At 38.3% G+C, this 25,482-nt stretch overlaps 1 protein-coding gene across 8 annotated transcripts in view; it reads left to right on the forward strand.

Annotated features, from left to right (window-relative positions):
- Positions 1-25,482, forward strand: part of Csnk1g1 (casein kinase 1 gamma 1) — a 127,442-nt gene that overhangs the window by 36,325 nt on the left and 65,635 nt on the right. For 7 of the 8 annotated variants that reach the window (XM_051197800.1, XM_051197797.1, XM_051197799.1 and 4 more), the window contains exons 2-4: positions 2,686-3,083; positions 17,253-17,293; positions 23,275-23,344. In XM_051197800.1, coding sequence (XP_051053757.1) covers positions 2,903-3,083; positions 17,253-17,293; positions 23,275-23,344 — 292 coding nt within the window. In that variant the 5' untranslated portion in view covers positions 2,686-2,902. Of the gene's footprint in view, positions 1-2,685; positions 3,084-17,252; positions 17,294-23,274; positions 23,345-25,482 lie in introns of those variants that run through there. The other variant, XM_051197804.1, reaches the window with a different exon arrangement.

Genomic DNA, 25,482 nt, shown 5'->3' on the forward strand with positions numbered 1-25,482 from the left:
AAAGAAAATAAAACTGCCAGTCTAACATACACATGCCTTTAACAATTTAGATCTATATAAATAAAATATATTCAATCTTATTTTCTTTTTCTTTCTGCATTCCTGTTTGAGAGATTTGGATAAAAGACAACCAGAGGATATTGGATACATTTGGAAATGAACAGAAATAGTAATTTATTTTAATTTTCATGTAGGAAATTTACTGGTGATTAGTATTGTGGAAATTCTAATGTCATTTTATAGTTTTAACACAAAACAAATAGAAAAATAAACTTATCTTAGCTAATGTTGTACTATAAGCATATATCCTTAAATTGGATTATGCATTTTGTGTCTGTTGTCAGCTTGCAGCTTTGTACTTGTGATTGTATCATTAAGGAATTAGACATGGAAATGTACTTAGGAAGCTTATGGTCTAGAAACCTTTGCCCTGTTTTGTACCATTGATAACTGCTGTAGCCTGGCAATTGGCAGGGCATGCTGGCACACATCTATAGTTCTAGCACTGGAGAGACGGATGCAAGTGAGTCCCTGAGACCCTGCTAAAAAGGGGAAGATAGCATATTATCCTTTTTTCAGGAGTACTAACAGTTGTTACACCATACAAAAGGCTTCCATCACTCGAAAAGGTGTGGAGGGAGGTTCTTCCACCAAATAAGCAATTCTGCAGAGATAAGCAAGGCCTTGGTGGGTCTGACACTGTCAATCTTGAAAAGGACTGTATCAGATCCTACAGTTTGAGCACAAGTTGTTAAAATTGCCCTTCCCCAGAGTTGAGGTTACCCTTTTAAATCTGTGGTTGTTTTGCTTGTGGTTTTGACCAACCATTAATAGCTTCCTTCTCCCTAACTTCTGGACTCATTTGTTTTGAGTGTCTCACAAAACTCAAGGAAATGTAAAACATATGATTTTCTGGTTATCAGAGATGTTAAAAAGGGTGCAAGTGAAGAGGTGCTTGGGGCGGGGGGAGGGAGGGGTTATAGGGCTTCCATGCAGTCTCTGAGGAACCTCAGTGTCTACAGGGATCTGTCTCTGGGTTGTTATGGAGACTTTGTTGCATAGTCATGATTGAAGCATGTAGAAATATGGCTGGACAAAAAGAAGTATGATCTAATGCCAATAGTGGGAAAACCCAATGAAGCTTCTTGCTCATATTCCTCTGGCCCTCTCTACAGCATTCATTTTTTTCTGGGTAGGAGGCTGTTCTCATGAAGTGTGGTTCAAGGGGTGGTGGTCTTCTCATCTACTGCCATACAAGTTAGAGCTATAATTTCTCTATGGTCATTTTGAAAGCTGAGAAGACAAGAGTACATTTTGGTTTGTATGACTTACCTTGGGGGAGGAGAAATTGTTTTATGGTCTGCCTTGGGGAGAAAAAGAGGTGATAACAGAATAAAGCTGAGGTAGAGGCCCCGTTTTCTGAGGCTTACTGTGGTCACTTAGGAAGGCACTATGGCTCTGTGAGCAATGAGCCAGGACACTAGACATAATCCAAAACATAATATCACAGTACATGTTTTATCAAATACAGCAATAAAATGAGATTAAAGTTGTGGTCCATCACTTCAGTTCATTTCTCTCTTTTAAAGCAGAGTTGGGGTTCTATGAAATATCTTTTAACATCTGCTTAAGCATAGGGGTTGAGAGGCACTTGGAAAGAAATAATACCAGAAAGTGTAAGTGTGAGCTTTTCTGTTGCCAGCTTGTACTTTTTGAATTGCATGATTGCTACCAGTGCTTGGTAAATGGTGAGTAGCGGGAAGAACAACACTGAATAGCCTCATTTTTAGTAAGTTCTAGACTAATTTTAAGAGGAGAGCTTTGAATTAAATTGTCTACTGTTTATTAACTTAGGTCTAACCCTTTTTGCTGAATAGCCTGTTACACAGTGATTTAAGAAAACTTAGCAAATATTTTTCTTTTTGGTTACATGGACATCACTGAAAGAAATATTTCATATTAAATACTTTTGTGTGTTCCCTTAGCTTCCTGACTTGCAGTTTACTTAGCTTGCATTAACTCATAAGTAACTAATCTAAATGGCTAACATGTTAAAACATAAAGCCAAAACCTGTTTTAGGGAGCTTTGAAGATCATTGTGCTTTACCATTGGATAGGATCCATTCTAATTAGTGACTTTCTCAGTTTGTTCTAAAATTTAGTTTTTTTAGGGCATGGTGGCACATGCCTTTAGGCCTAACTGTTATAATTTTTAAAAAGTGCCTCGAGAGAAAGACATCATGCAACGAAATTCAAGCAGAGGGGGTTTGTTTTGTTTTGTTTTGTTTTTTAAATTAAGGGGAAAGGATCATAAAAGGGGGGAAGGGGATTCAGTTGAAACTGGCCTTCTGGGACAGGAGCAGTGGGAGAGAGGGAGAGGAATGGGAGGTGGGCAGGGCCCTTTTAAAAGGGAACATAAATAGGCCCAGGTGGTGCTCTTAGTGGCAGCAGCTGAGATCTTGTCAGAACTCCAGAGGCAGGCCAGTAAAATGCCTAAATACTAACACTAACACTTGGGAGGCACAGGATGGCAGATTTCTATGAGTCAAGGCTAGCCTGCCTGATCTACAGAAAGAGTTCCAGGACAGCTAGGGCTACACAGAGAAACCCTGTCTTGAAACTCCACCCCATCCCACCCCCACCTCCGAATTAGTTTTTAACTGTGTTTTTCTGTATTTTATCCAGGTTACAAAATGTCCTCCTATGCTTGAGACCTACAGACTACATGTTCTTCAAGACCTAATCAGTGGTTTTTCATCTCCTGGAAGTACACTAGAAGCATAAATATGGTGCCAAAACTCATTCTCACCCTCTGACTGCAGTTGATTTGGACATACTTCTGTGTTGAAGAGAAGTATACACACTAAGGTCACTCATTGTTCAGAGACTGTGGTGTAGGATCATGGACCATTCTAACAGGGAAAAAGATGATAGACAGCGGACAACTAAAACTATGGCACAAAGGAATACACACTGTTCTAGACCATCTGGCACCTCAGCATCCTCTGGGGTTCTCATGGTGGGACCCAACTTCAGGGTTGGCAAGAAGATAGGATGTGGGAACTTCGGAGAGCTTAGATTAGGTAAGATCTTGGTTATGTCTGTCACTTCTACTAGCAACAGTAACAATTGCTGTACTCTCTGGTGTGTTTCATATAAACCGGTGATGCTTTAGTGAGAACTTTCTCTTAAGTAGGACTTAAGAGCATAAGAAATAAGGATTTTGTAAAGGCAGTTAGAGTTATTATCAGTCATGATACTATTATCCAAGGCTTCCCTTTCTTTATGTGTGATAGGATTTTAAATTTTCCATCAAGTTAGACTATGTCTTTATTAATTTTTAAAATTTTTTTAAAGTTTATTTTGTATTATTATCACTTTTTTTTTCTTCAGGACAGTTTTCCTGTGTAGCTCTGGCTGTCCTGAAACTCCCATATGGATTATTAATATGAAAATTCATCATAAGAAACTTTGACTTTTAGACAGTTGTGAGGGTAGGAACATGGGATGATCTCTGCCACTCTTGATGATCCTGCAAAAGGGAAAGAAATTTTTTTATGCCTATGATTATCTTTTTAAATCCTTAGAGAAACCATTATACTAGCTATATATCTCCAGGTAAAGAATTGAATTTGAAAATGCTAAGAATGAATTTATTTTTAATTATAGAAGGCCAGCAACCTGAAATGAAGGCCTTCATATTTAGAGATGTGTTCATGTTTGGATTAGCTGAGCCAGATGCTACTGAGAGTAGAAGATGTATAATTTCATACTGTATGCCTTCCTAGCAACTATTCAGTTGCTTCAGCAACTAGTTTTTGCAAATATTCATTCATTTGGGATTGACTTAACTGCTTGTATATTAGATATGTTATGGAATAAACATTACAAAATTTCCACTGAAAAGCATTTTCTAATGCTTAAACTTGTGTATTCTCAGAGCCCCCCCCCCCAAAAGGCTTAATTTTCTATGAAGACCAAGAAAAACCTTAGCTAGTAGCACTGGAAATTTGTTTTCTTAAAGTCTAGGATTTATACTACAAACTTACATGAAAATAGAAAAATCTATTCAATTAAAAAGATAAATTAGTAGGATACTTTTGGTATTTATTTTTAATTTTTTTTTTTTTTTTTAAAATATGGGCCAGGCATGTTGGTACACACTCTTAATCCCAGCACTTTCGAGGCAGAGATAGGCAGATCTCTGTGAGTTCAAGGCCAGCCTTATCTACAGAGTGGGTTTCAGGCCAGCCAGAGCTACACAGAGAAACCCTGTCACAAAAACCAAAATAAACAAAAAGACTATCTCTCTGAGCCCGGTGTTTAAGTGTATGCCTTTAATCCCAGTACTCAGGAAGCAGAGGTGGATCTCTGAGTTTAAGGCCAGCCTGGTCTACAAATCAAGTTCCAGTATAGCCAGAGCTACATAAAGAAACTTTCTAGAAAAACTGAGAGGAGGGAAGGAACTCAGGGATCAAATTTGTGCGGTCATTCTTGTAAGGCAAGAACTTTACCTGCTGAGCCATCTCACTGAACCCCAATTCCTTTGTAAAAATTCATTATATTGATCACTGTCTAAAGTAAAAGTGTTCACTTGTTTACCTGCTAGTGGCTTCATATATATATATTTTTTAATGGGATGTTTTTATTTGCTCAGGCTGCTCTCAGACTTACTGTGTAGCCTAGGCTGTCATTGGACCTCTGATTTGTTGTTGTTGTTGTTGTTGTTTGTTTGTTTGTTTGTTTGTTTGTTTTTCTAGACAGGGTTTCTTTGTGTAGCCCTGACTGTCCTGGAACTCACTTCTTTAGACCAGGTTGGCCTTAAACTCATATTCATCTGCCCCTGTCTCCCAAGTGCTGGGATTAAAGTCATTCACCGCATCCATCCAGCAGACCTCTGATTCTTGCTTTTATCTCCCAGATGCTGGCATTGCAGATGTGTGTCCTGGTGCTTCTCCTTTTAAGTGCAGGGAGTTTTCTGAGTATTTTTAATTAGTTATTAAGTAGACTGTCAGATTGCTAGATGGAAGGGGCAAAGTGTACTTCATTTGTTCTTTCCTTATGTGGCAATAATACTGTTTAAGAATACAGAACCCAAACAAGAAAAATACCGGCAGGATTAGTCCCCTCCCTACTCTTACTTATTTTAGCCTTCACCTTTTTTGAAACATTGTTCAGTATATAGTATCTTGCCTCAGTCTTCCAAGTGATAGAATTATATGGATGTGCCACTATTTCTTGCCTTATTAATACATTTTGATATTCAACTGTTTCTTGAATATTTACTGATGTCAAGTTTAGGGAAGGTTACAAGGAGTAGAATGTGATTTCTGTCTCTAAAGATACCATTGTCTCTGGTACAAACAGAAAACCAAATCATAAAACAATATGTTAGCAAGTTGTATAGAAACTACATTGGCAGATATAAAGGTTTCAGAAAGGATTTTTGTTGTTATACATTAAGGAGGTACTCCTTCCAGTTACTGGGTGTAAAAGTGCTATGTATTGTGACAATACTCAGCATAGTATCAGAGCAGTGCTTGATTATAAATGGCTGAGTCATTGGATGTGAAGTCAAAGCAAAGCAAGAGATGAGCTGTTAGGCTAGTAGGGACCAGACTGTGAAGCATTTCCATGACCCAGTGCAGCAGAATCTTGAAGGATCTTAAAAGAGAGGAATGACAAGGATCTAGTTTGTGTCTAGCAAAGAAGGTAACATCATCTCATCTAGTCCTTGCTCTAATTGAACTACTCACTGCATTGTGCTTTGTTCTGTTCCAAGATATGGTTGCAACTCAGCACATTGTTTTCATATCTGTAGCTTTTTCATTATGTGTAATATTTAGTGTATATTCAAAAGAATGGTTGGCTGGGAGTTTGGAGAGATGTCTCAATGGGTAAGAGTACCGATGACTTTTCAGAAGAACCAGATTTTATTCGGAGCACCCACATGGCAGTCCTACATGATCTAACACCTTCTGGTCTCTGCAAACACTGTACACAAACATACATGTAGGCAAAACATTCATACACATTGTATGTAGGCCAGATGAATAAGCCAAATTAGTATCTGAGTTCTAATTTTAGAAAATGTCAGTGACAAAATAAGAGATTAATTTAAAATTTCAGGACTGACAGGAGTTATTTAATACAAAGAGTCAATATGGTAAAAATTTACTAGCTTTAGACCTTGTGAATAAAGAAGGCTTTATTGGAGTTAGTAATAAAGGACTAGGGTGGGTGGTAGGATAAACAAATAAGATAGTTTGTGGCTATATTAGCTTTGACAAGTGTGTGGCAACAAATATAGTCCCTAAATCCCTGTGTACATGTGTTCTTATTATTTACTAAGTTTAGCCTTGATATAGGAATTAAGAAATCACCATGGCTTCCCAGGTGCTGATGGAGCACATCAGTAATGCCAGCACTTGGGAAGTAGAGGCAGGCAGATCTCTGTGAGTTTGAGGCCAGCTTGGTCTATAGAGTGAGTTCCAGGACAGCCAGGGCTACTCAGAAACTCTGTCTTTAAAAAAAAAAAAAAAAAAGGAGGGGGTCACTATGGTGGCTGGAGTTGTTGGGAGTGTTACCTGCTCTTACAGAGGACTTGGCTTGATTCCCACATTAGGTGGTTCCTAACTTCCTATACGTCTAGTTCCAGAAAACCCAATGACCTCTGGCCTCCTCAAGCACATTCGTGCATGTGGTATACATAAATTCACATATGTGTACATGTGGGTGTGCAAACACACACACACACACTTTTTTTTTTTTTTTCCTTTTAAATCTCTGTGCAGGATCTGTAGAAATCACCTAGCTAAGATAGGAGTTACTGTGCTCCTTCCCATGCATTTTGGTGTTTTGGTTGGCTTGATCTTGTGAAACTCATAGGGTTCACAGTTGCCTGAGCTGGTGATTGCTTTTCTTCCCCAACAGTGTGCATAGGTGGGAAAGCAGAGGACAGGAGAGATAGCTAATACTAAAGACCTTTCATAAAGCCAAATGGAAACATACTGTTGTAGAAGCTTCTCTGTGTGTGTGTGTGTGTGGTTTAAATGGTTCTACTCTATAACAAATGTTCTAGGCACCATTAGCTGTCAATTTTTATAATACTCAATGCCAAGTATGGGACTCCATATTCTAGCTCCACCAATCTACCTCATTACCAGGTATTGCCATTGTTCTTGGTTACCCTCTAAAACTTAATAATAAAACCCTATTACTGGAGACTAGAGTCCCCAACAGTTAAGAGCACCTACTGCTCTTATAGAGGACATGAGTTCAGTTCTCAGCACCCACATAGTGGCTCACAACTATCCATAACTTGAGATTCAGGAAATCTTATGGCCTTTCTCTTCAGCCCTCCAAGGTTATCGGGCATGTATGTGGTACATAAACATGAGCAAAATGCTCACAGATAAATATTTAAAATAGAGAGACAGGCAGACAAACTAACCAAGACCCTATTGCTGAAGACACTAATTTGTCATAGATGTGGAAAAAATCATGCTGTTATTAACCTGGACGTTTCCTCACTACTAGCATTCATAGCACTGGAAAATTTTTTTCTATAAAACCATATATATATATATATATATATATATATACACACACACACACACACACACACACACATACATATATATATGTATACACACATACATACATATATATATAGTTTCATTAGATAGGGTAAATTTGAAGATTTATGAGAAAGTGTCAATATTAGTTGTGATTGTGTTAGTTGTCAACTTAACAGAAGTTAGAATCACCTGGGACATGAACTTCTGGGATGTCTGTAAGGGACTGTCTTGATAGTGTTAATTGTGGTGAGATCTCCTATCTGTGAGTGGCCCCATTCTCTAAGCAGGGGATCCTGGACTGTTAAAGAGTGGCGAAAACAAGCTAGACACTAGCATGCATGCATTTCATTAGTTTGTTTTTTACGTGTGTGTGTGTCAGAGGACAATTTGTCAGGGTAGTTTATATTTCCATAAAGTGGATTTCAAGGATTGAACTCAGATTGCCATGGAAAATGCCTCACTCTCCACACAGTATACTCACTCACTGGGGGGGGGGGCGTATTTTGAAGATATTTTATATTATTTAATGAATTTTTTTTTCAAAAGATAGCTGTGAGAAAATGAAATAGCCTTATTCAGAAGTCTAATCATTGACTTCTTTGTGTGTTTTTTTGTTTGTTTTGCTTTTTGTTTTTCAAGACAGGGTTTTTCTTTGTGGCTTTGGAACCTTTCCTGGAAATCACTCTGTAGACCAGACTGGATTCTATTTTACAGAGATTCTCCTGCCTCTGCCTCCTGAGCACTGAGATTAAAGGTCTGACAAAACATTGAATTCTTACATAGAAAAATTAACACAGTAGATTAAAGGACTAAGTGCAAAATCAGAACTATAAAGCTCTTAGAAAAACCTAAGATAAGGCTAGGCATCTGGTATACACCTTTAATTCCATCACTCAGTAGGTAGAAGCAGGTGGATCTCTGTGAGTTCATGGCCAGCCTGGTCTTTATGTGGAGTTCCAGGCTAGCCAAGCTATATGGTGAGACCCTGTCTCAGAAAACAAACAGAAACCCCAAAAAACGTAGGAATAAATGTACTGTGCTTAGCGAGGTGGTGGTAGCACATGCTTTTGATTCCAGCACTTGGAGTCAGAGGCAGGTGGATCTCTTGAGTTCGAAGAAGTTAGCCTGGTCTACAGAGTGAGTTCTAGGACAGCCAAGGTTACACAAAGAAACCCTGCTTCAAAACAAAAATTTTACTGTTATGTCTGTTTCATGATAGTAATTTTTTTTTGTTTGTTTGTTTTAAGTGTGATACCAAAGGCTTAATAAATATTGAAAATTCTAAAGACAGGATCTCACAAAATCACCCTGAATGGCCTGAAACTTGCAATGTAGACCAGGCTGGCCTTGAATTCAGAGATCTGCCTGCTGCTGTTTCCTGAGTGCTGACATGCCTGCCAAGAAAACCTTTCGTGTTACCTAAGAGTATCATCAAGGAAGAGCAGTATGACTTGGTTGGTAAAAAGTATTGCTCAAGCCTGAGTTTAGTACTTGGGACCCATGGTAGAAGAAGAGGATCAGTTCCTGAAAGTTGTTCTCTGACTTCCACAGAGCACCATGTTTTGCTTTCTTATTGTTGTTGTTATTTTAAAAAGAAGAGAGTTATCGGCAACTCAAATAATGGGACAAGCAAGATACTGAAAGTTGAACATCCAGTCAAGGGATGTTCCAAAAACATATAAAGAACTCTTCTTAAACCCAACAATAAGTAAAAAAAGATGACCCAGATTAAAAATTAGGGAAGCTGAGTGGTGAAGCCTTAAAAGCATATCTCCTCCTGTGGACCCAAGTTCACTTTCTTGTACCCATTTTGGGTAGCTCACAGGCCCCTGTAACTCTAACTCCAGGGAATCCAATGCCTCTGGTGCGAGCATATGTACATTCATATTCATACACACACACACACACACACACACACACACACACACACGAATTTGAATATGCTTTTCTCAAGATATATAGGAGGATAAGCACATGAAAAGTGTTCAGCATCTTTAGTCATTGGGAAATACAGATGGAAACTATTTCTTCATACATACCAACTGTAGTAAGAATTAGTGTTTGCTGGGAAGAATATATAGAAATTGGACTGCTTATACAGTGATATTGAGAGAGTAAACTGGCACAGCCATTTTGGAAGACAATCTGGTAATTCCTTAAGAAGTTAAAACAATTCAAGTATCTGTCACTTAATAAGATATGTTAGTCAGGTTTCTATAACTATGACAAAAAACCTGATATAGGATATTTATGGAGGGAAAGGGAAAAAGAAAGACCTTCATTTAGCTCACAATTTCAGAGGCTAAAAGTACTAATAGCATAGTGTAGGCTTGATGCCTCCACCAGGGGCTGCCTTCCATATAGCAGTTGCTAGAATTAATAAAGGAACTAGCAATTATATGCAAACCTCCTTATGTGAATTTCAAGGCTCTTATATAAACTAGTTTCCATAGTCATTTCCTCAATGATAGAAAGATCTCAATAAGCCCCACATCAAAGCTTCTACAACTTCCCCCAGATAATTAAACTTCTATTGCATAGACATTGGAGGGACAGGGCTAGTTAAATCATAGCATAGATCAGAGATTTTTAAAAAAGATTTATTTAGTATGTTTACAACATTCTGCCTCCATGTATGCCTGCGTGACAGAAGAGCATATCTCATTACAGATGGTTGTGAACCACAATGTGCTTTGTTGGGAATTGAACTCAGGACCTCTGGAAGAGCAGTCAGTGCTCTAAACCTCTGAGCCATCTCTCCAGCTCCAGATCAGAGATTCTTAACCTGTGGATCTCCACCTTTTCAGCAAACCTATCTCCAAAAATATTCACATTACAATTCATTACAGTAGCAAAATTACAGCTACGATGTAACAATGAAAATACTTTTATGGTTGGGATCACCACAGCTCTGGGAACTGTATTAAAGGGTTGTAGCATTAGGAAAGTTGAAAACCATTAGCGTAGATAAACTCAATTTTGTATTCTTTAGCCCTTAAAATGAATGAAGAGAAGCTGGAGTTGTAAATCAGTTTGTAGAGTGCTTGCCTTGCATGCCCAGGGTCCCCAGGTTTGAGATCCCAACATGGACATGATTGAATACACCTGCAATCCCAGCACTCTCAAGTGTTTGATTCTTTAGAAAAGACACAGAAACTAGACCAATCCCCATTCTAAGCTTTTCATCTCAAAATGAAATAACTGAAACAGGTTTTTAACCACCATAAATATTATGATCCCATATACATTAAATGGGTCTGGCTGAGCTTTAATCACAGCATTTGGAAGGTAGAGGCAGGCGGATCTCTTGTGGGTTCGAGGCCAGGCTGATCTACAAATGGAGTCCCAGGACAGTCAGGGCTGTTACATAGAGAAACCCTGTTTTGGGTGTGGGGGAGTATGTGTCTTAAACAGAAATGTCCCAAAATAATGTTTATGCTTACTGAGTGTGATAGACTATTTTCCTTTCCTTTTCTTTTTTCTCTCATTTTGTTTTCTTCCTCCTCCTTTTTTTTTTTTTTTTTTTTATTTTTTTTTTTATTTTGAGACAGAGTTTCTCTGTGTAGCTTTGGAACCTGTCCTGGAACTCTCTCTGTAGACCAGACTGGCCTCTAGCTCACAGAGATCTGCCGGCCTCTGTCTCCTGAGTACTGGGGTTAAAGGTGTGTACCACCACCACTACCCAGCTGATAGACTACTTTTCTTAGAACTTACTATTTTCCTCCAAAGAATGTGCTGGGGCTTAGATGTATTGTTGGGCCCACATGTGTGAGGCCCCACTGCACCAATAACTATAACTATAAAATGAGTCTGCTAAGAGCTTTAAAAAATGAATCCATGAAAATGAGTATAGTGGCATACTCCTGTAATCTTAGCACTTGGGAAGCCGATGCAGGGAGATGGAGAGTTCCATGCCAGTCTGGGATACATAGCAAGTTTGAGAGGACCCTTGACTACTTAATGAGAACACGCCTCTAAACAAATAAAATATTGATTAAATAAAATGAATATTTGAATGTAGTTACTTTATTCCCCACTAATGAAACATAAAAATATGTGGGGAAAACAGCAATTTCTATTTTGTTAGTAATAAACATGCTGTATAACACCACCACAAGAGATGGGTGGTGCTGAAACCACAATATAGTTTTTATGATACACTGAATTTTAAAATGAAGATATATCTGTGTTGGTAGATTGTTTGCACACATAAGGTAAGTAATCTTAGCACTTGGGAGGTATAGGCAGAAGATCGCCATCTTTGGCAGTCAGTGAATTCAAAGCACGTATGGGATATATGAGACACTGTCTCAAAAATCAAACCGAGCCAAGAAAGACCAACTGTAGCTCAGTGTTAGAGTACTTGCCTAGCACTAGTGAGGCTCTAGGTTTAATCCCCAGTACTGACAAAAATTAAACTACTACTACTACTACTTTTTTTTTTTTTTTTTTTTTTTTATGTGTATGAGTATTTTGCCTTATTGAATGTTCCTGGTGCCTGCAAGAAGAAGAAGGTATTGGATTCCCTGGAACTGGCATTATGAATGGCTGTGGATGCTGGGAACTGAACCTAAGTCTTTTGCAACAGGAACAAGTACTCCTACCAGCTGAGCCATCTCTCCAGCCCAGTGCTATTACTGATACGCAATCCTTTGAAAAAACAAAATTGGCACATAAATTATTCCTGCCATTAACTGTTAAGTATTTGGGAAATGTTTAACATTGTAGTACTGTCTTCTTTCCTGTACACATAAAGAGATGCTCTCTGAATAGAGGGAGCACTGGACCAACTACTATCCTCTTTTTCTTAAGTAGCCATGGTAACTGTTGATAGGTATGTAGAATTGTTTACAGGTGCTAATTGCCCCCCTCTCCCTCTTTCTCTCTCTCTTTCTTTTTCTTTCCTTCTTTCCATGTCCTTAAAGATTTTAACTGTGTGGGTGTGTGCATGTATTCGTGCACATGAGTCCTTGGAGAGACTGGAAGTGATCCTAAACTGGAGTTATGGATAATTAGTTGTAAGCCATTCAGCATGGGCACTCATCCTTGCTGCTGAGCTCTCTTTATCTGCTAAACTCTCTCTTCAGCTTCTGCCTCAATTTCTTCTTCCTGGAGTTTTAAAAAATAAGATTTATTAGGTAGTAACTTACATATGTACTGGTTTCGCTTTAGGGCAAGAAAGCTTGGCAGCTGGAAAGATGATTAAACTGGGAACCCAACGCTGTATGTTTGCTAAGTTGTGTGACTCTTATGACCTGAGACCTACTGGGTCATGAAAAATGTTGTGTCTGATTAGAACTTTTGGTAAATGTAGCTTGTAGGTAACTTGCTGAAACAGGAAGTCTTCCTTCAGATGTTTTGTAGGCAGCATCATATCAAGGCTGCTACTTTGAAGAGCTGAGTTTAGATAAAAATGCTCCCAAATCTCTATGCAATGCAGTTTTTCTGCCACTAATGATAGAACCTAAAGCAAAAATTAAACCTGTGGATTTTATGCAGTGGATACTAAAGCTTTGAGTGTTTGGGATCATGCCAGCTGATAGGTAGATTTTTCAGTCCCTTAAACTGTTTGCTTTTCTCATAGTTATTGATAGAGTTTTATGTATATTTTTAACTGAAGTAGTTATTCATTTTAAATGGACAGGATTTTGACATTCAGTCTTTGTCATTCAATTCTACCATTGCAGAATTTCTGAGTACAGTATATGTACAGTTTCATGTTGGCTTATACAGGTTTTTTTTTTTTTTTTTACTACCCTTTTTTGCCTATAGAGTGGGGCAGGTGAGGTATGTGTCATCTTGTACACGTGGAGGCCACAGGTTGTCATTTTCTCCTTCCACCACGTGGGCTCCCAGTATCTAACTCAAATCATCAGGTTTGGTGGCAAGTGCCTTTACCCAGGGAACCATCTCACCAGCCCCTGTTCCATTTTGTAGATGCCTTTGCCCTCTAGCAAAGGAATTTATTTGAACAGTGCTTAGCCCAAAATAATTACTACATTACCTCCAATATTCATTAGCTGTTAGATAAGAGAATGACATTAATTCAGTTCTTTCAATGTTCTTGGAAAAAGTAAACACAAACCTCGGTGTTCTGTAATGTATCCTCCACCATGTGTGGTGTTAAGCTTGTGCTTGTTTCATTCTCTTGGAAGTCGTAAAGAACCATCTGTTCTCCCCAGATAGGGCATCAAGAGACCCAAGAGACCTCTTTTAAGGACTGCCTGGTGAATTTATTGGGGTTCCTTACGTACAATAACTAGAAATTAGCTCCATCACCAGAAGGTCCCACCCCAACTGTGACACTATAGTCTTGATTCCTAGTCAACCTTCTGCCTTTTATATAGTTTATCACAGTGTATTTCCCAAGACCAAACACAGCTGAAGGGAATGGGGGCAGTGAGTGGTGAATGGAATGTTAGCAGCTCTGTTACTGTTGCCGTACATGTAGCTGTCACTGTGTTGCTTGCTTTTCTTGTGATGACTGGGGACTAAGGGATTGTGTAGGTCACAGCAGTCATCCATCCTCATGATGGCAGATAGTCTTGTCACGTCTGCAGAAAATAGCTTCAGCACTTAGTATATTCTTTCATATAGAAAGATGAAGCTGAGAAGCACTTCCTAATCTATCACTTTTCAGTTTAGTGAGAACTTGGAGGAAAGCACATTCATTAATTATTCTTAGCTTTTCTGTTCTCCTCTCACTAAGAGCATCTTTCCCCCTCTTCTCTCCTTCCCTCCCTCTCCTCCCCCACCTTGCTCAATCTCTCACCTTCTCTCTTTTTCAAGACAGGATCTCATGTCGCCCTTAAATTTATGATCTCTTGTCTCTACCTTTCAAACACTAGATTAAAGGAATGGGTACCATACTTGGTATGAGAACATAATTTTTGATCCTTGTTTTCTGATCTATTAAACGTAATATGGAGGCAGTTAGGTTTTTTCCTCTTCAAAATATCTGTCTTATAGATTTATTTGTTTTAGTCCTTTTTTTTAAAGGAGGTTGCTACCTCATACTTAAAATAATAATGAAAATAAGATTTATTTAGTACTTCCCAGTTTACAAAGTACTTTCACATGCTTCATCTCATGTAATCCTCACATAGTCCTTATAGCCACTCTGAGCCTAGTGTGTGGTTCTTTAAATGTTCTGCTTTTTTTTTTCTTTTTTCCCTAGCATAAGACTGCTGGTGATTCTCAGCAAGCTAACAAGTGGAGTAAAAACTTTTCACAAAGAGCATACAGGAGAAGAGTTTTATCTAGTTAATGGTTCTGGATGCTTTACTTCATGATTCCTTGGGTTTGTTGCTATAGGCTGATGGTGAGGCAGATCATACGACTAAATGGTATAATGCAGCTGGAAGGAAGTTGGGGAGAGAGAGAGAGAGAGAGAGAGAGAGAGAGAGAGAGAGAGAGAGAGAGGTTAATCAACCATTTAAAACTAAGTCCTGGTGATTAGGTCCCATTTGCTAGTTTTTATTATCTGTCAATAGTGCCATCAAAGTATGACTCCACCAGTAAATAGATAGCTAGAGGCTTGGTTGTACATGCCTTCAATCCTAGCACTGGGGGTGGGGGTGCTAATACATGTGGCTTTCTTGAGTTCAAAGTCATCCTGGTCTAAATAGCCAGGCCACACTGACAAGGGCTATGTAATCTTTTTAAAAAAGACATGACATTATAATTTTCTAGAAACTAGATGTTCATTAGTGTTATGGAGCTTCTTGAACCTTGTATAAAAAGCCTCTTCCAGGCTGCTCAGGGCTACATAATGAGACCCTATGCGCCTTAAAATTTTTCTAAAGAAAAATTTTTTCAGGCTGGGGTTGTAGTTCAGTAGTAGCACAGGGCATGCCTATTATGTGGAAGACCCTGAATTCTATCCCATTATGACAACACACACACACACACACACACACACACACACACACACATACAAATAAAAACAAAAGAGGAAAGGCTGATATTTTGACTGGACTTGAACAATGAGAGAATATGATACATGAGAAGAAATGGTCAGAAGCCAGAAAAATTCATTGGAAACAACCTGTGGGTAGTCTTGAATGTGAATTCCTTTTTCTGCAGTACATATACCCACTATCGCCTATTGTGATAGGTCAGGGCCTCTGTAGAACACATGAGACACATTAATCTTAGAACATTTTTTTTATTTAAACTTGTACAGTTAAGGAAAAATATTTACATTAAAATGAGTTTATACGAATCAGACTTTTAAAAAAAAACACAAATGTTCAAAGAAATCAAAGGTGTGGTTTTTTTGGGGGGGGGAGTTTTTTGTTTTTTGTTTTTGTTTTTTTTTTTTTTGAGATAGGATAGGGTCTTTTATAGCTCTGCTTGGCTTGAAACTGCTAGTGTAGACAAAACACAGAGATCCACCTGCCCACTGACTCCTCACACCTGAGGTTAAAGGTGTGTCACCATGCCCAACCTGAACTTTTTTTTCTAATATAGGAAGTGACCTTTATTCTTCAGGTCACTTTCTGACTTGAAATGTTTGTACTCAGATGTGCTTTCCTCTGTTACCCAGACTCTTCTGTGTACTCATTCATATTTTTGTCTTAACATCATTATATGATATAATTTATTGGCTGAGATTTTAATAAAATACACAGAACTATATGAGGAGCTAGGTTATATTCTCTGAAGTTTGAGAACTGGGTGTGGCTTATCTTGAAAGGATGATTATATGTGATAGGTATTAAGTCATTCAGATGCATTCTAGTTACTTTTTATGCTGCCTCACACATAATCATTCAGAGATCTGATGATGTGATTACTCTACTTTCAAATCTTCTGTTTGAAACCTAGAATGGTATTAAGGTTTTCCTAATACAGCTGCAGCCTTTCCCAGGTTTTGCTTTAGCCACTCCTTGTCAGTCTTCACCCCATCCCTATATATTCATTAAACACTTACAGCCCCAATCTCAGTACCACTCTGTAGCATCTCCTGCTTTTGTTTGTTTGTTTGTTTGTTTGTTTGTTTGTTTTTGCAGTTCCTTTTCCTGAAATGGTCAAAGGTCAGAGGGGAAGTTCAACTCCTGAGAATTCCTTGCTTCTTTTGTCATCTTTTCGTTCACATTGGTACCCATGTTTATTCCTTTGCTGCAAAACACTACCACCTTGGTTCACCTTAATTATTAGATCTCTCATTTCATCCTACCTCTTAACTTCTGATCTGAGCTTAAATTCTTTTCTAAGGGTAGGGTGTGATTTGAGACAAGAGCTCTTGCAGCCCAGGCCATCCTTAAACTCAGTGTGTAACCAAGGATGATTTTGAATTCATGATTCTTCTGCCTCCAACCTTCTCCAAGTTTAAATATCTGTCTTTGAAATTATAGCATTTCTTTCTCAGTTCACTTCATACCATAATAATTGAGAAGTAAGGTTGCATGTATGTGTGGGGCTTAAGGGAGAGAAGAGGGGGTGGATTTGGTTAGTTTCTTCCTTTGTAAAACAAACCAGAGTCTCTTGTGTAGCTTACATTTTTAGATTCTCAAGCTGTTTTTGTCCTAGTCCTACTGGTTCTTATTATCTCTGTTTGGCTTTTACTTAACTCTCTCTTCATATACAGGAGCCCAGTTAGAAAATCCACCTTTCTCATGACCTTGTAATCTAATGTCACTAAATATATACATTCTCTTTTTCCCTTAGGTAAAAATCTCTACACCAATGAATATGTAGCCATTAAACTGGTAAGTAGAATGTATGTGTTTGTGGTCTTTGTGTTTTGGTGCTTTTCATTGCTAATGTCTTCTTACAGGAAGTCATTGTAGGCATTCATAATAATGCTATATTTACTGTGTTTATGATACCAGGTAGTCATTTTTCTTCCATCAGGATGTTATAATGATTAAAAAAAAAAAACTGTACACTGTGTAATGTCCTATAAATGATACTAATTGTAGTGGTAGCAAAGATGAGTCAAAAGTTAATTGATTGTGTGTGTGTGTGTGTGTGTGTGTGTGTGTGTGTGTGTGTACACTGTGTGTATGCCTGGTACCATGGAGGCCAGAAGAGGATGTTCCAGTCCCCAGAAACTGGAGTTAATGAATGGTTGCCAACTAACTTGTTGATACTGGGAATTGAACAACAAGGGCTCTAAACCAGTGAGAATTTCTCTGGAACTCCTTGACATCTATTTTTTAAATTGATTTACTTGTTTGTTTATTGGTTTTTCAAGACAGGTTTCTCTGTGTAGCTGTGACCATCCTGTAACTCACTCTTGTAGACCAAATTCACAGAGATACCTGCCTCAGCCTCCTGCGTAATGGGATTAAAGGCATGACACACCACCACCTAGCAACATCTATTTTTTAAATGTATGGCATCTATTGGTGTATTTAACAGGATGCTTTAAAACAGTTCTCAACCATCCTAATGCTGTAATCCTTTAATACAGTTCTTTATGTTATTGTGACTCCCCCAACCATAAAATTATTTCTATTCCTAATTTGGCTACTGTTAATGAATCATAATGTAGGTATTTTTGGAGATAGAAATTTGCCAAGGGGATCACAACCTACAGGTTGAGAACCACTGCTTTAAAGCCAAAAATGGCTGCCCATGCTTTTCCACACATGATTTTAATTCCATTACTTGAAAGGAGAATCAGGAATTCAGAGTCATCTTTAGGTTTATATTCAATTTGAAATTTGAGTTTAAGACAGAAGCAGGTAGAGCTCTGTGAGTTTGAGGCCAGACTGGTCTTCATAGTGAATTCCAGGACAGCCAGGGCTTCACAGTGAGAACCTGTCTCGAACAATAACAACAAAAGATGTCAAACTGATTATGATGGTGCATGCCTGTAATCCTAAGAACTGGGGGCAGAGGCAAGAGCTCAGGAACTCACCATCGTTCTAAGACACACAGCTATTAGAGCGAGCCCAAGCCTTGAGACTCTTAATCTCAAGAAACAAACAAAACTCCCATAAAAGCATTCTCTTTGGCCCTGCTTAGTCTTTTTCTCTTCTTTAGCTTGTCAGTTTGTGGGGTTGTTAGGATTCTTTTGTGAAAGAGTAGCAGTTGCCAGTCAAGTATTGGTACTTAGGACAGGCATTTCTTTGAAAATCTCCCAGCTCTGTTCTCCTTTTTTGAGGTGTTTCCTGTAACTCAAGCTGGCCTTAAACTCAAATTTAATGTTTACCTGAGGTATCCTCCTGCTTCCATTCAAGTGCTGGGAACTGCATGCTCAAGTTTGGGATTATTTTTGTTGTTGTAATAGACCTTGAATCTAGGATTTCATGTATGCTAGAACAGCACTCTACCACCAACTGATGTCACCAGCACACACTTGCCCCCTTTTTCCTGATTTTTGTTGTTGTTTTGTTGTTGTTGTTGTTGTGCTAGTATTGCTCTGTAGCCCTGGTTGACCTCTTTCTCAGTGATAGCCAAGCTAATCTTATGGTAACTCTTGTACTTCAGCGCCCTTAGTGCTGGAATCGTTGCGCAAGTACACTAGTTCGTGTTTGTTGTTGTTTTATGTTGTTTTTTGAGTTTGTTTTTGTTTGTTTGTTTTGTTTTTTGTTTGACTGGAAGTTCTTGATGGAGAAATTAGAGCCAGAAAAGGAACATATGTAGTAATGCAGGTCAAATACCCTTTAAGATGGACAGGTAAGGTCTAGCTACTTGTTTTTCTGTTGAGAAATTTAGTTCTGGGAAAGTGCATTTGCCATTTGACTTCTGCCTCACACAGAATAATTTTTAGTTATCTGAGGCTACTGAACAGGAAGAAGTAAGTACTCCTCAAAAACAAAGCTAAGTGTATTAGTGACCCCTGGTAATCCCAGCACTGTGGAGGCCTGCCTGGGCTATATAGTAAGTACAGTGTGACCCTGTTTCAATAAGCAAAAAAATAAAACATTTGCAAAAAAAAAAAAACAAAAAAACAAAAAAACAAAAAAAACAAGAAAACATCCAAAAAACCCAAAACAATGTAAAACCTTGTGTCTTTAAATTTTTTGTGTTACTACTATATATGTGACATTGTCCCTTTATTTTTCAAGGCTTCTTTTGAGGTTTTCTGTCAAGATATCTTCTACCAAGTTCATACCACTTTGACCTATATAGATTTGTTTCCTTTTAATAAGCTTCATTCTGCTTTTATGGACAATATAAAAAGTAGAATTAGGGGCTGGGGTTACAGCTCAGAGGGAGAGAGCCTATATAACATGGTTGGGGGTACTGGGTTCGAAGGAAGGAAGGAAGGAAGGAAGGAAGGAAGGAAGGAAGGAAGGACGGACGGACATGATGGAAAGGCAGGAAGGAAAGACCGACATGATGGAGGAAGGCAGGAAGGAAAGAATGAGTATTCCTGTCTAGAGTATAGCAACTCCATCTGTGGGTTTCATCCCTTGCTGTTGAATTTACTCAAGGGACATAGAGCAGTAGTAATTGATCTCCTTCCATTGTATAAGACAGCCATCTGCCATTGATCTAGGATTTCAGGCAGACCTGTATGTTCCAGAATAGCCATGATTCTGGCAAATGGCCAGCTCTCTGATATTAGACAGTCAATAGTGGCTACAGAATTGCAGGAAACTTGGTACTGCTGTTTCTTTGTTGTTGTCGTTTGAGACAAGGTTTCTCTGTAGCTGCAGTTGTCCTGAAACTCACTGTGTAGACCAGGCTGGCCTCAAACTCAGGGATCCAGGGATCGGCCTGCCCCTGCCTCCCGAGTGCTGGGATTAAAGGCATGTGCCAACACCTCAATTCAACTTTGTTTGCCTCTTCATTATAGCTCTTACTCCTTTAGTTTTTAAGAACTTTTAAAAGTAGAGCCAATTGTGGTAGGTCATTCTTGCCATGAATCCTGACAACATGAATTCAAAACCCAGAACCTCCTAAATGTGGAAGGAAAGAACCAACCTACACACACACACACACACACACACACACACACACACACACACACACACACAGTGGTAATGCACCTCTCCTTTATACACAAATAATAATAATAATAACAACAACAACAACAATAGTAATAGATGACTGCTTAAAATATGAAAGTAGGGGCCACAGAGGTGACTGAACAGTAAAGACCACTTGTTCTTGCAGAGAACTGGAGTTCAGTTCTTGGATTCATGTCATGTAACTCACAACTGCCTGGAATTCTAGCTCCAGAGGATCCAGCTCCCTCTTCTGGCCTTCAGGGACAATGCTACATACATACACACATTCACAGAGAGATACAAACACATACAGATAAATAAAAAATAAAATAAATCTTAAACACATATACAAAGTAACCAGGCATGATGTCTCCCATCTGTCATTTCATCACTCATCACTCGGGAGGTAAAGCAGAAGGATCACTGAAACTTCTAGGCTAGCCTAGTTTATAGAATGAGAGATCATGCCTCTGGAAAAACAGCAAAAACCAATATGGTGTCTGTTTCACAGCTGCAGTACTTAGGAGGTAGGGGAAGATCTGAAATTCAAGGTCATTCTCAACTACTTAGCAAGTTACTCATCTTTTCTGTAACCTTCTATTTGCATGTTTGGAAGGCTCTCTGTTCTTAATGCTTCCAGAACAGGTCCTGAGGCCATATTTGCTTGAATAGTCTTCAGCCATGTGCTCAAGAGCCTAGCTGAAGGATGTATATTACTGTAATTAACAAAACAAGCAAGCAAACAAACAAAACGTGTCATTTGTGAATACATGTGAGGTATAAGCTCACTCTCAACACTGAGATTCTATGAAGATTGTTGTTTTCTTTATTAACTAAGATATTGAAGGTCATATTGAATATTTTATGCTACTGTTTCTAGCATGAAATTCAACTAAAGATCCTATGGTTTTAAAATTCATTTCCCTTGTGCTTTGCTGTTCTCTGAGGTGCTCTCTCTGGAGCCAGGCAGTAGTTTTCCTGCTCTAGTTCCATCTCATTTTGTCCCCCCTCTTTCTCAAGAAATTATTGCTGGTGGTTTTGCTATTAGACATTGTGTAACTGGCTACTTTGTTGGTGATAAATTGGATGACCAATAACCAAATGAAGAGTGGTCCTTATATCTGAAGAGAGCACTCAGGTGACTATTAGGTATTATGTGCATTTCTTTTTATTACCTATGATAATCTTAGGAAACAGAAAGTTCAACTTTAGTGATTGTTAAATGTTGGGAGTTCCTTGAGGGTATAAAATAGTCTGAATTTATTTAGCTTAAACTTTCCTAAAAACCAAGGATAAATGAATGAATTAGGTAATTTGAAAGAAGCTTCTGAGTTCTGAGATTTATAGATTCTAAGAAAAATGTAGACTTTTTATTTAGATAGCAATAATTTATTGTGTATTTTTAAATAGAAGTTTTTTTTTGGGGGGTGCTTTATTTTTTGTTTGTTTTGGTTTTGGATTTTCAAGCAGGATGTCTCTGTAGCTTTGGAGCCTGACCTGGAACTCAGTCTGTAGACCAGGCTGGCCTTGAACTCACAGAGATCCTCCTTCCAATGCCTCCTGAGTGCTGGGATTAAAGGCATGTGCCACAACTGCCTGGCCTGAAGTAGAAGTTTTTAAATGTTGCTATTATGAAATTATGATAAATGTTGGAGGAGCTGGGATGTAACTCAGTTGGGAGAATGCTTGTCTAGCATGCACGAAGTCCTGACTTTGATTCTCCGCACCACATAAAACTAATTGTAGCACAATTATAATCTATACCTAGAAGTAGAATTGATTTTCAGTTGAACCATTTTACTTACTTACTTACTTACTTATTTATTTATTCAAGGGATAACCTTGAATTCCTGATCTTCCTGACTTCCCAAATGCTGGGAAAGTGTTGGATGTGTTGCCAGGTGCACTGTTTTAAATAAGGCTAGCAACACAGAAGGGGGTCTCATTTCTCCCTAGTACTAAAACTACCTTTCTGCTTTGATAGTAGACATCCTAGTTAAGTGTACAAGTTCAACAAGTTGTGGTTGTTTTAGTTTTGTTTTTTAGTAAGGGCCTTATTCTATAGCCCAGGCTGCCCTCCATATAGTCCACCTTATCCTCAAACCAAGACCCTCTTAAATACTAAGGTTGTAGAAACTATAGATACACCTACCTTGTTGATGAGTTTTGTTTGCTTAGTTGGGTTTTGTCTGGGGTTTTTTGTTTGTTTGTTTGTTGTTTGGTGGTTTTGTGAGACAGTCTCACCATTTAACTCTAGTGAGCCTAGAGTTTGCTGTGTAGGCAAACTGTTTAACCCATAGGTCTGTTTGCTTCTTAAGACAGTGATATCACACTTGGCTGATAATGATTTTTTTAAAAAAGAGGTCAGAACAACTTTGTGGTTTTTACCTATCATTTATACACCAAATTGACATCCTTTATGATAGCCTTCTGTTGCCTTATTAGCCATTTGCCAGTACTACACATCTGTTCAGAATAGTTAACCAGTCAATTCTTAGGTGTGACATAGAGCAGTGTGTGGTTATTTGCCTGCTTTATCTATAAATATTTAAAACTCCCTTCATTATTGCTGTTATTGTTTCTATTTGGTTTGTCTCCTTGTTTTTAGTCAGGGTGTCATTCTATAATATAAGGTGTTTTGTAACTCATTATATAGCTCAGGCTGGATTCAAACTTGTGAAAGGATCTTATTCCTGTTCATTCTGAAAATCTAAGATTGGGGGAAAAAAAAAAAGCCCATTTATCAAAATTTGACCACAGTTTTTTCCCCCCTTGGGTTTCAGGAACCAATAAAATCTCGTGCTCCACAACTTCATTTAGAGTACAGGTTTTATAAACAGCTTGGCAGTGCAGGTAAGTCCCTTTATTTTTCTCCCTTTATTTATCATACAGTTGGATACCCTGAAAAAGATTGTCTGGTTTGTGTTCTTTGCTAGACCTTTTCTTTCCCTGTTTATTGGATAGGTAGTCAGTGTGGCCCACCAAAAGCTGCTTGCTCTCTAGTTCCTGGAGGTGCGGTTAAGTGGGGATTGCTAGTGATGTTTTCACCTGCTTAGAACACACATGCTATGAAGATTTGAAATTCTGTCCCTTTCCTGACTTTATATACCAGAGGAAAAAAGGATTGGTCATTTGTATGCTCTGCTTTAGAGCTTTGATTGAAATAAATTTTAAAATAAAACACTGGGTTTTACTCATTGTTTTGTTTATTTCCAAGAGCCACTTATAGGCTAGAGAGTTGGCTCAGCAGTTACACTGGCTACTCTTCCATGGACTTACCCGGTTTTGATTTCCACATTGTGGCTTCCAACCATCTGTAACTCCTATTCCAGGGGGATCCCACATCCTCTTCTGGCTTCCTCAGGCTTCAGGCACACATATGGTGCACAGACATATATACAGGCAAAACACCTACACATATAAAAATAGTAATACTAAAGTGATTTTTATTGTAACTAGAAACTAAGTTCTCAGGGTATGTGTATAACTTGAAGCTTGTTTCTCTAGCCTCAGAATAAAGTTAATGGGATTTTGTTGTTTGTTTGTTTGTTTATAAATAAATAACTATGCATGCTTATTTCCACATATAGCTAGTGTATACACTGAGAAACATTGTAAATTCACAAGGACATTTCTGTATTATTTTGTAATAACATTACCACATGTATGACCACTACAATTGTATGATTTTAAAATTCATAGAATTTGATGCATACATTTCTAAAAATGGATTATCCTTTGAAATTCACTATAGTCTCAAAGAACGCTTAGGCCACGTTGATTGGGTTGTTCATTTTGAGACAGGGTTTCATAGCCCATGCTAGCCAAGATTCCTGCTGCTCCAGTTTTCATCCCCTAAATGCTGAGATTATAGGTATGCACCACCACACCTGCTTCTCAGTTTTTGCTTTTGATGTTCTTCCTAGTTTGATAATATTGATTTGGTCTAGTTTGATTTGGTTGAGACAGGATTTTACTTTGTCAACTGGCTTGAAACTTACTATGTAGCCCAGTCTGTACTTGAACTCATGGTACTCCTTCTTCCTTAGCCTCCCAAATACTAGGATTACAAGGTGGGAACCATAACCCCTGGCTTATAATGTTGTAAGTTTCAAAAAATTTCAGGGTCTTTCCTAGTTATGAAAAATAAACATTTATACGCATCTCACAAATCTAAGACATAGGTTAGTTAAAACACGCCTAATCCAACCCTGCAGAAGTTTCAGTGGACATAGGGTAAACATCAAGCCATGGCGTCATGCACAGTGGTACAGATCTATACTAAAATCCTAGCAATATTCAAGGGCTGAGGTAGAAGAATCACTTGAGCCCAGTAGTTTGAGATCACAGCATCTGGAAATGTAAAACAGAGCTAGCATATAGGTCGGTGGTAGAACATTTACATGATAGGTGCAAGGCCCTCTGTTCAAAATTTTTGCATGGGAAAAATTCTTTATATGAGAAATAAATCTGTGCTGTTAGAAAGAGTCCTGTTCTTTATAAACACAAAACACTGTAGTCTGCAGATTTGGACATTCTCTGTAAAGAAGCATTATAGAAAGAACATTAGAGAAAGGGGGGTTGCAAAAATTGCATTATAAAATTACAAAAAAAAAGCAGAAAGAAAAAAAAAAAAAACACCCAGAAGCCTTAATATTGGTATGTCTGTTTGCTGCCAGTGAGACCAGGAGGATGCTGTTATTCTCTTTAGACCAGCCCTCACTGTCTGGAAGGCTGACTTGACTATTGCTGGTTTTGACCCAGTGTCTCTTCTGGGCAGTCGTCTCCTGCATTTTATTATTTTTTGTTTGATTGTGTTTCTTTTGTGTGTGGGGGGGGCAAGCTACGGTTGATGTTGTGTCCTACTTTATTGCCCTTCACCTTATTTTTTGACCCTTGACCATAAATTTTTATTTCTACTTCGTAACTCTAATTTTGCTGTTGTAAATTGTATTGTAAATATCTGGTAAGCTAGAAATCAGGTATGTGAC

Source organism: Phodopus roborovskii, unplaced genomic scaffold (genome assembly GCF_943737965.1).
Source record: "Phodopus roborovskii unplaced genomic scaffold, PHOROB, whole genome shotgun sequence".
NCBI classification, from domain to species: Eukaryota; Metazoa; Chordata; class Mammalia; order Rodentia; family Cricetidae; genus Phodopus; species Phodopus roborovskii.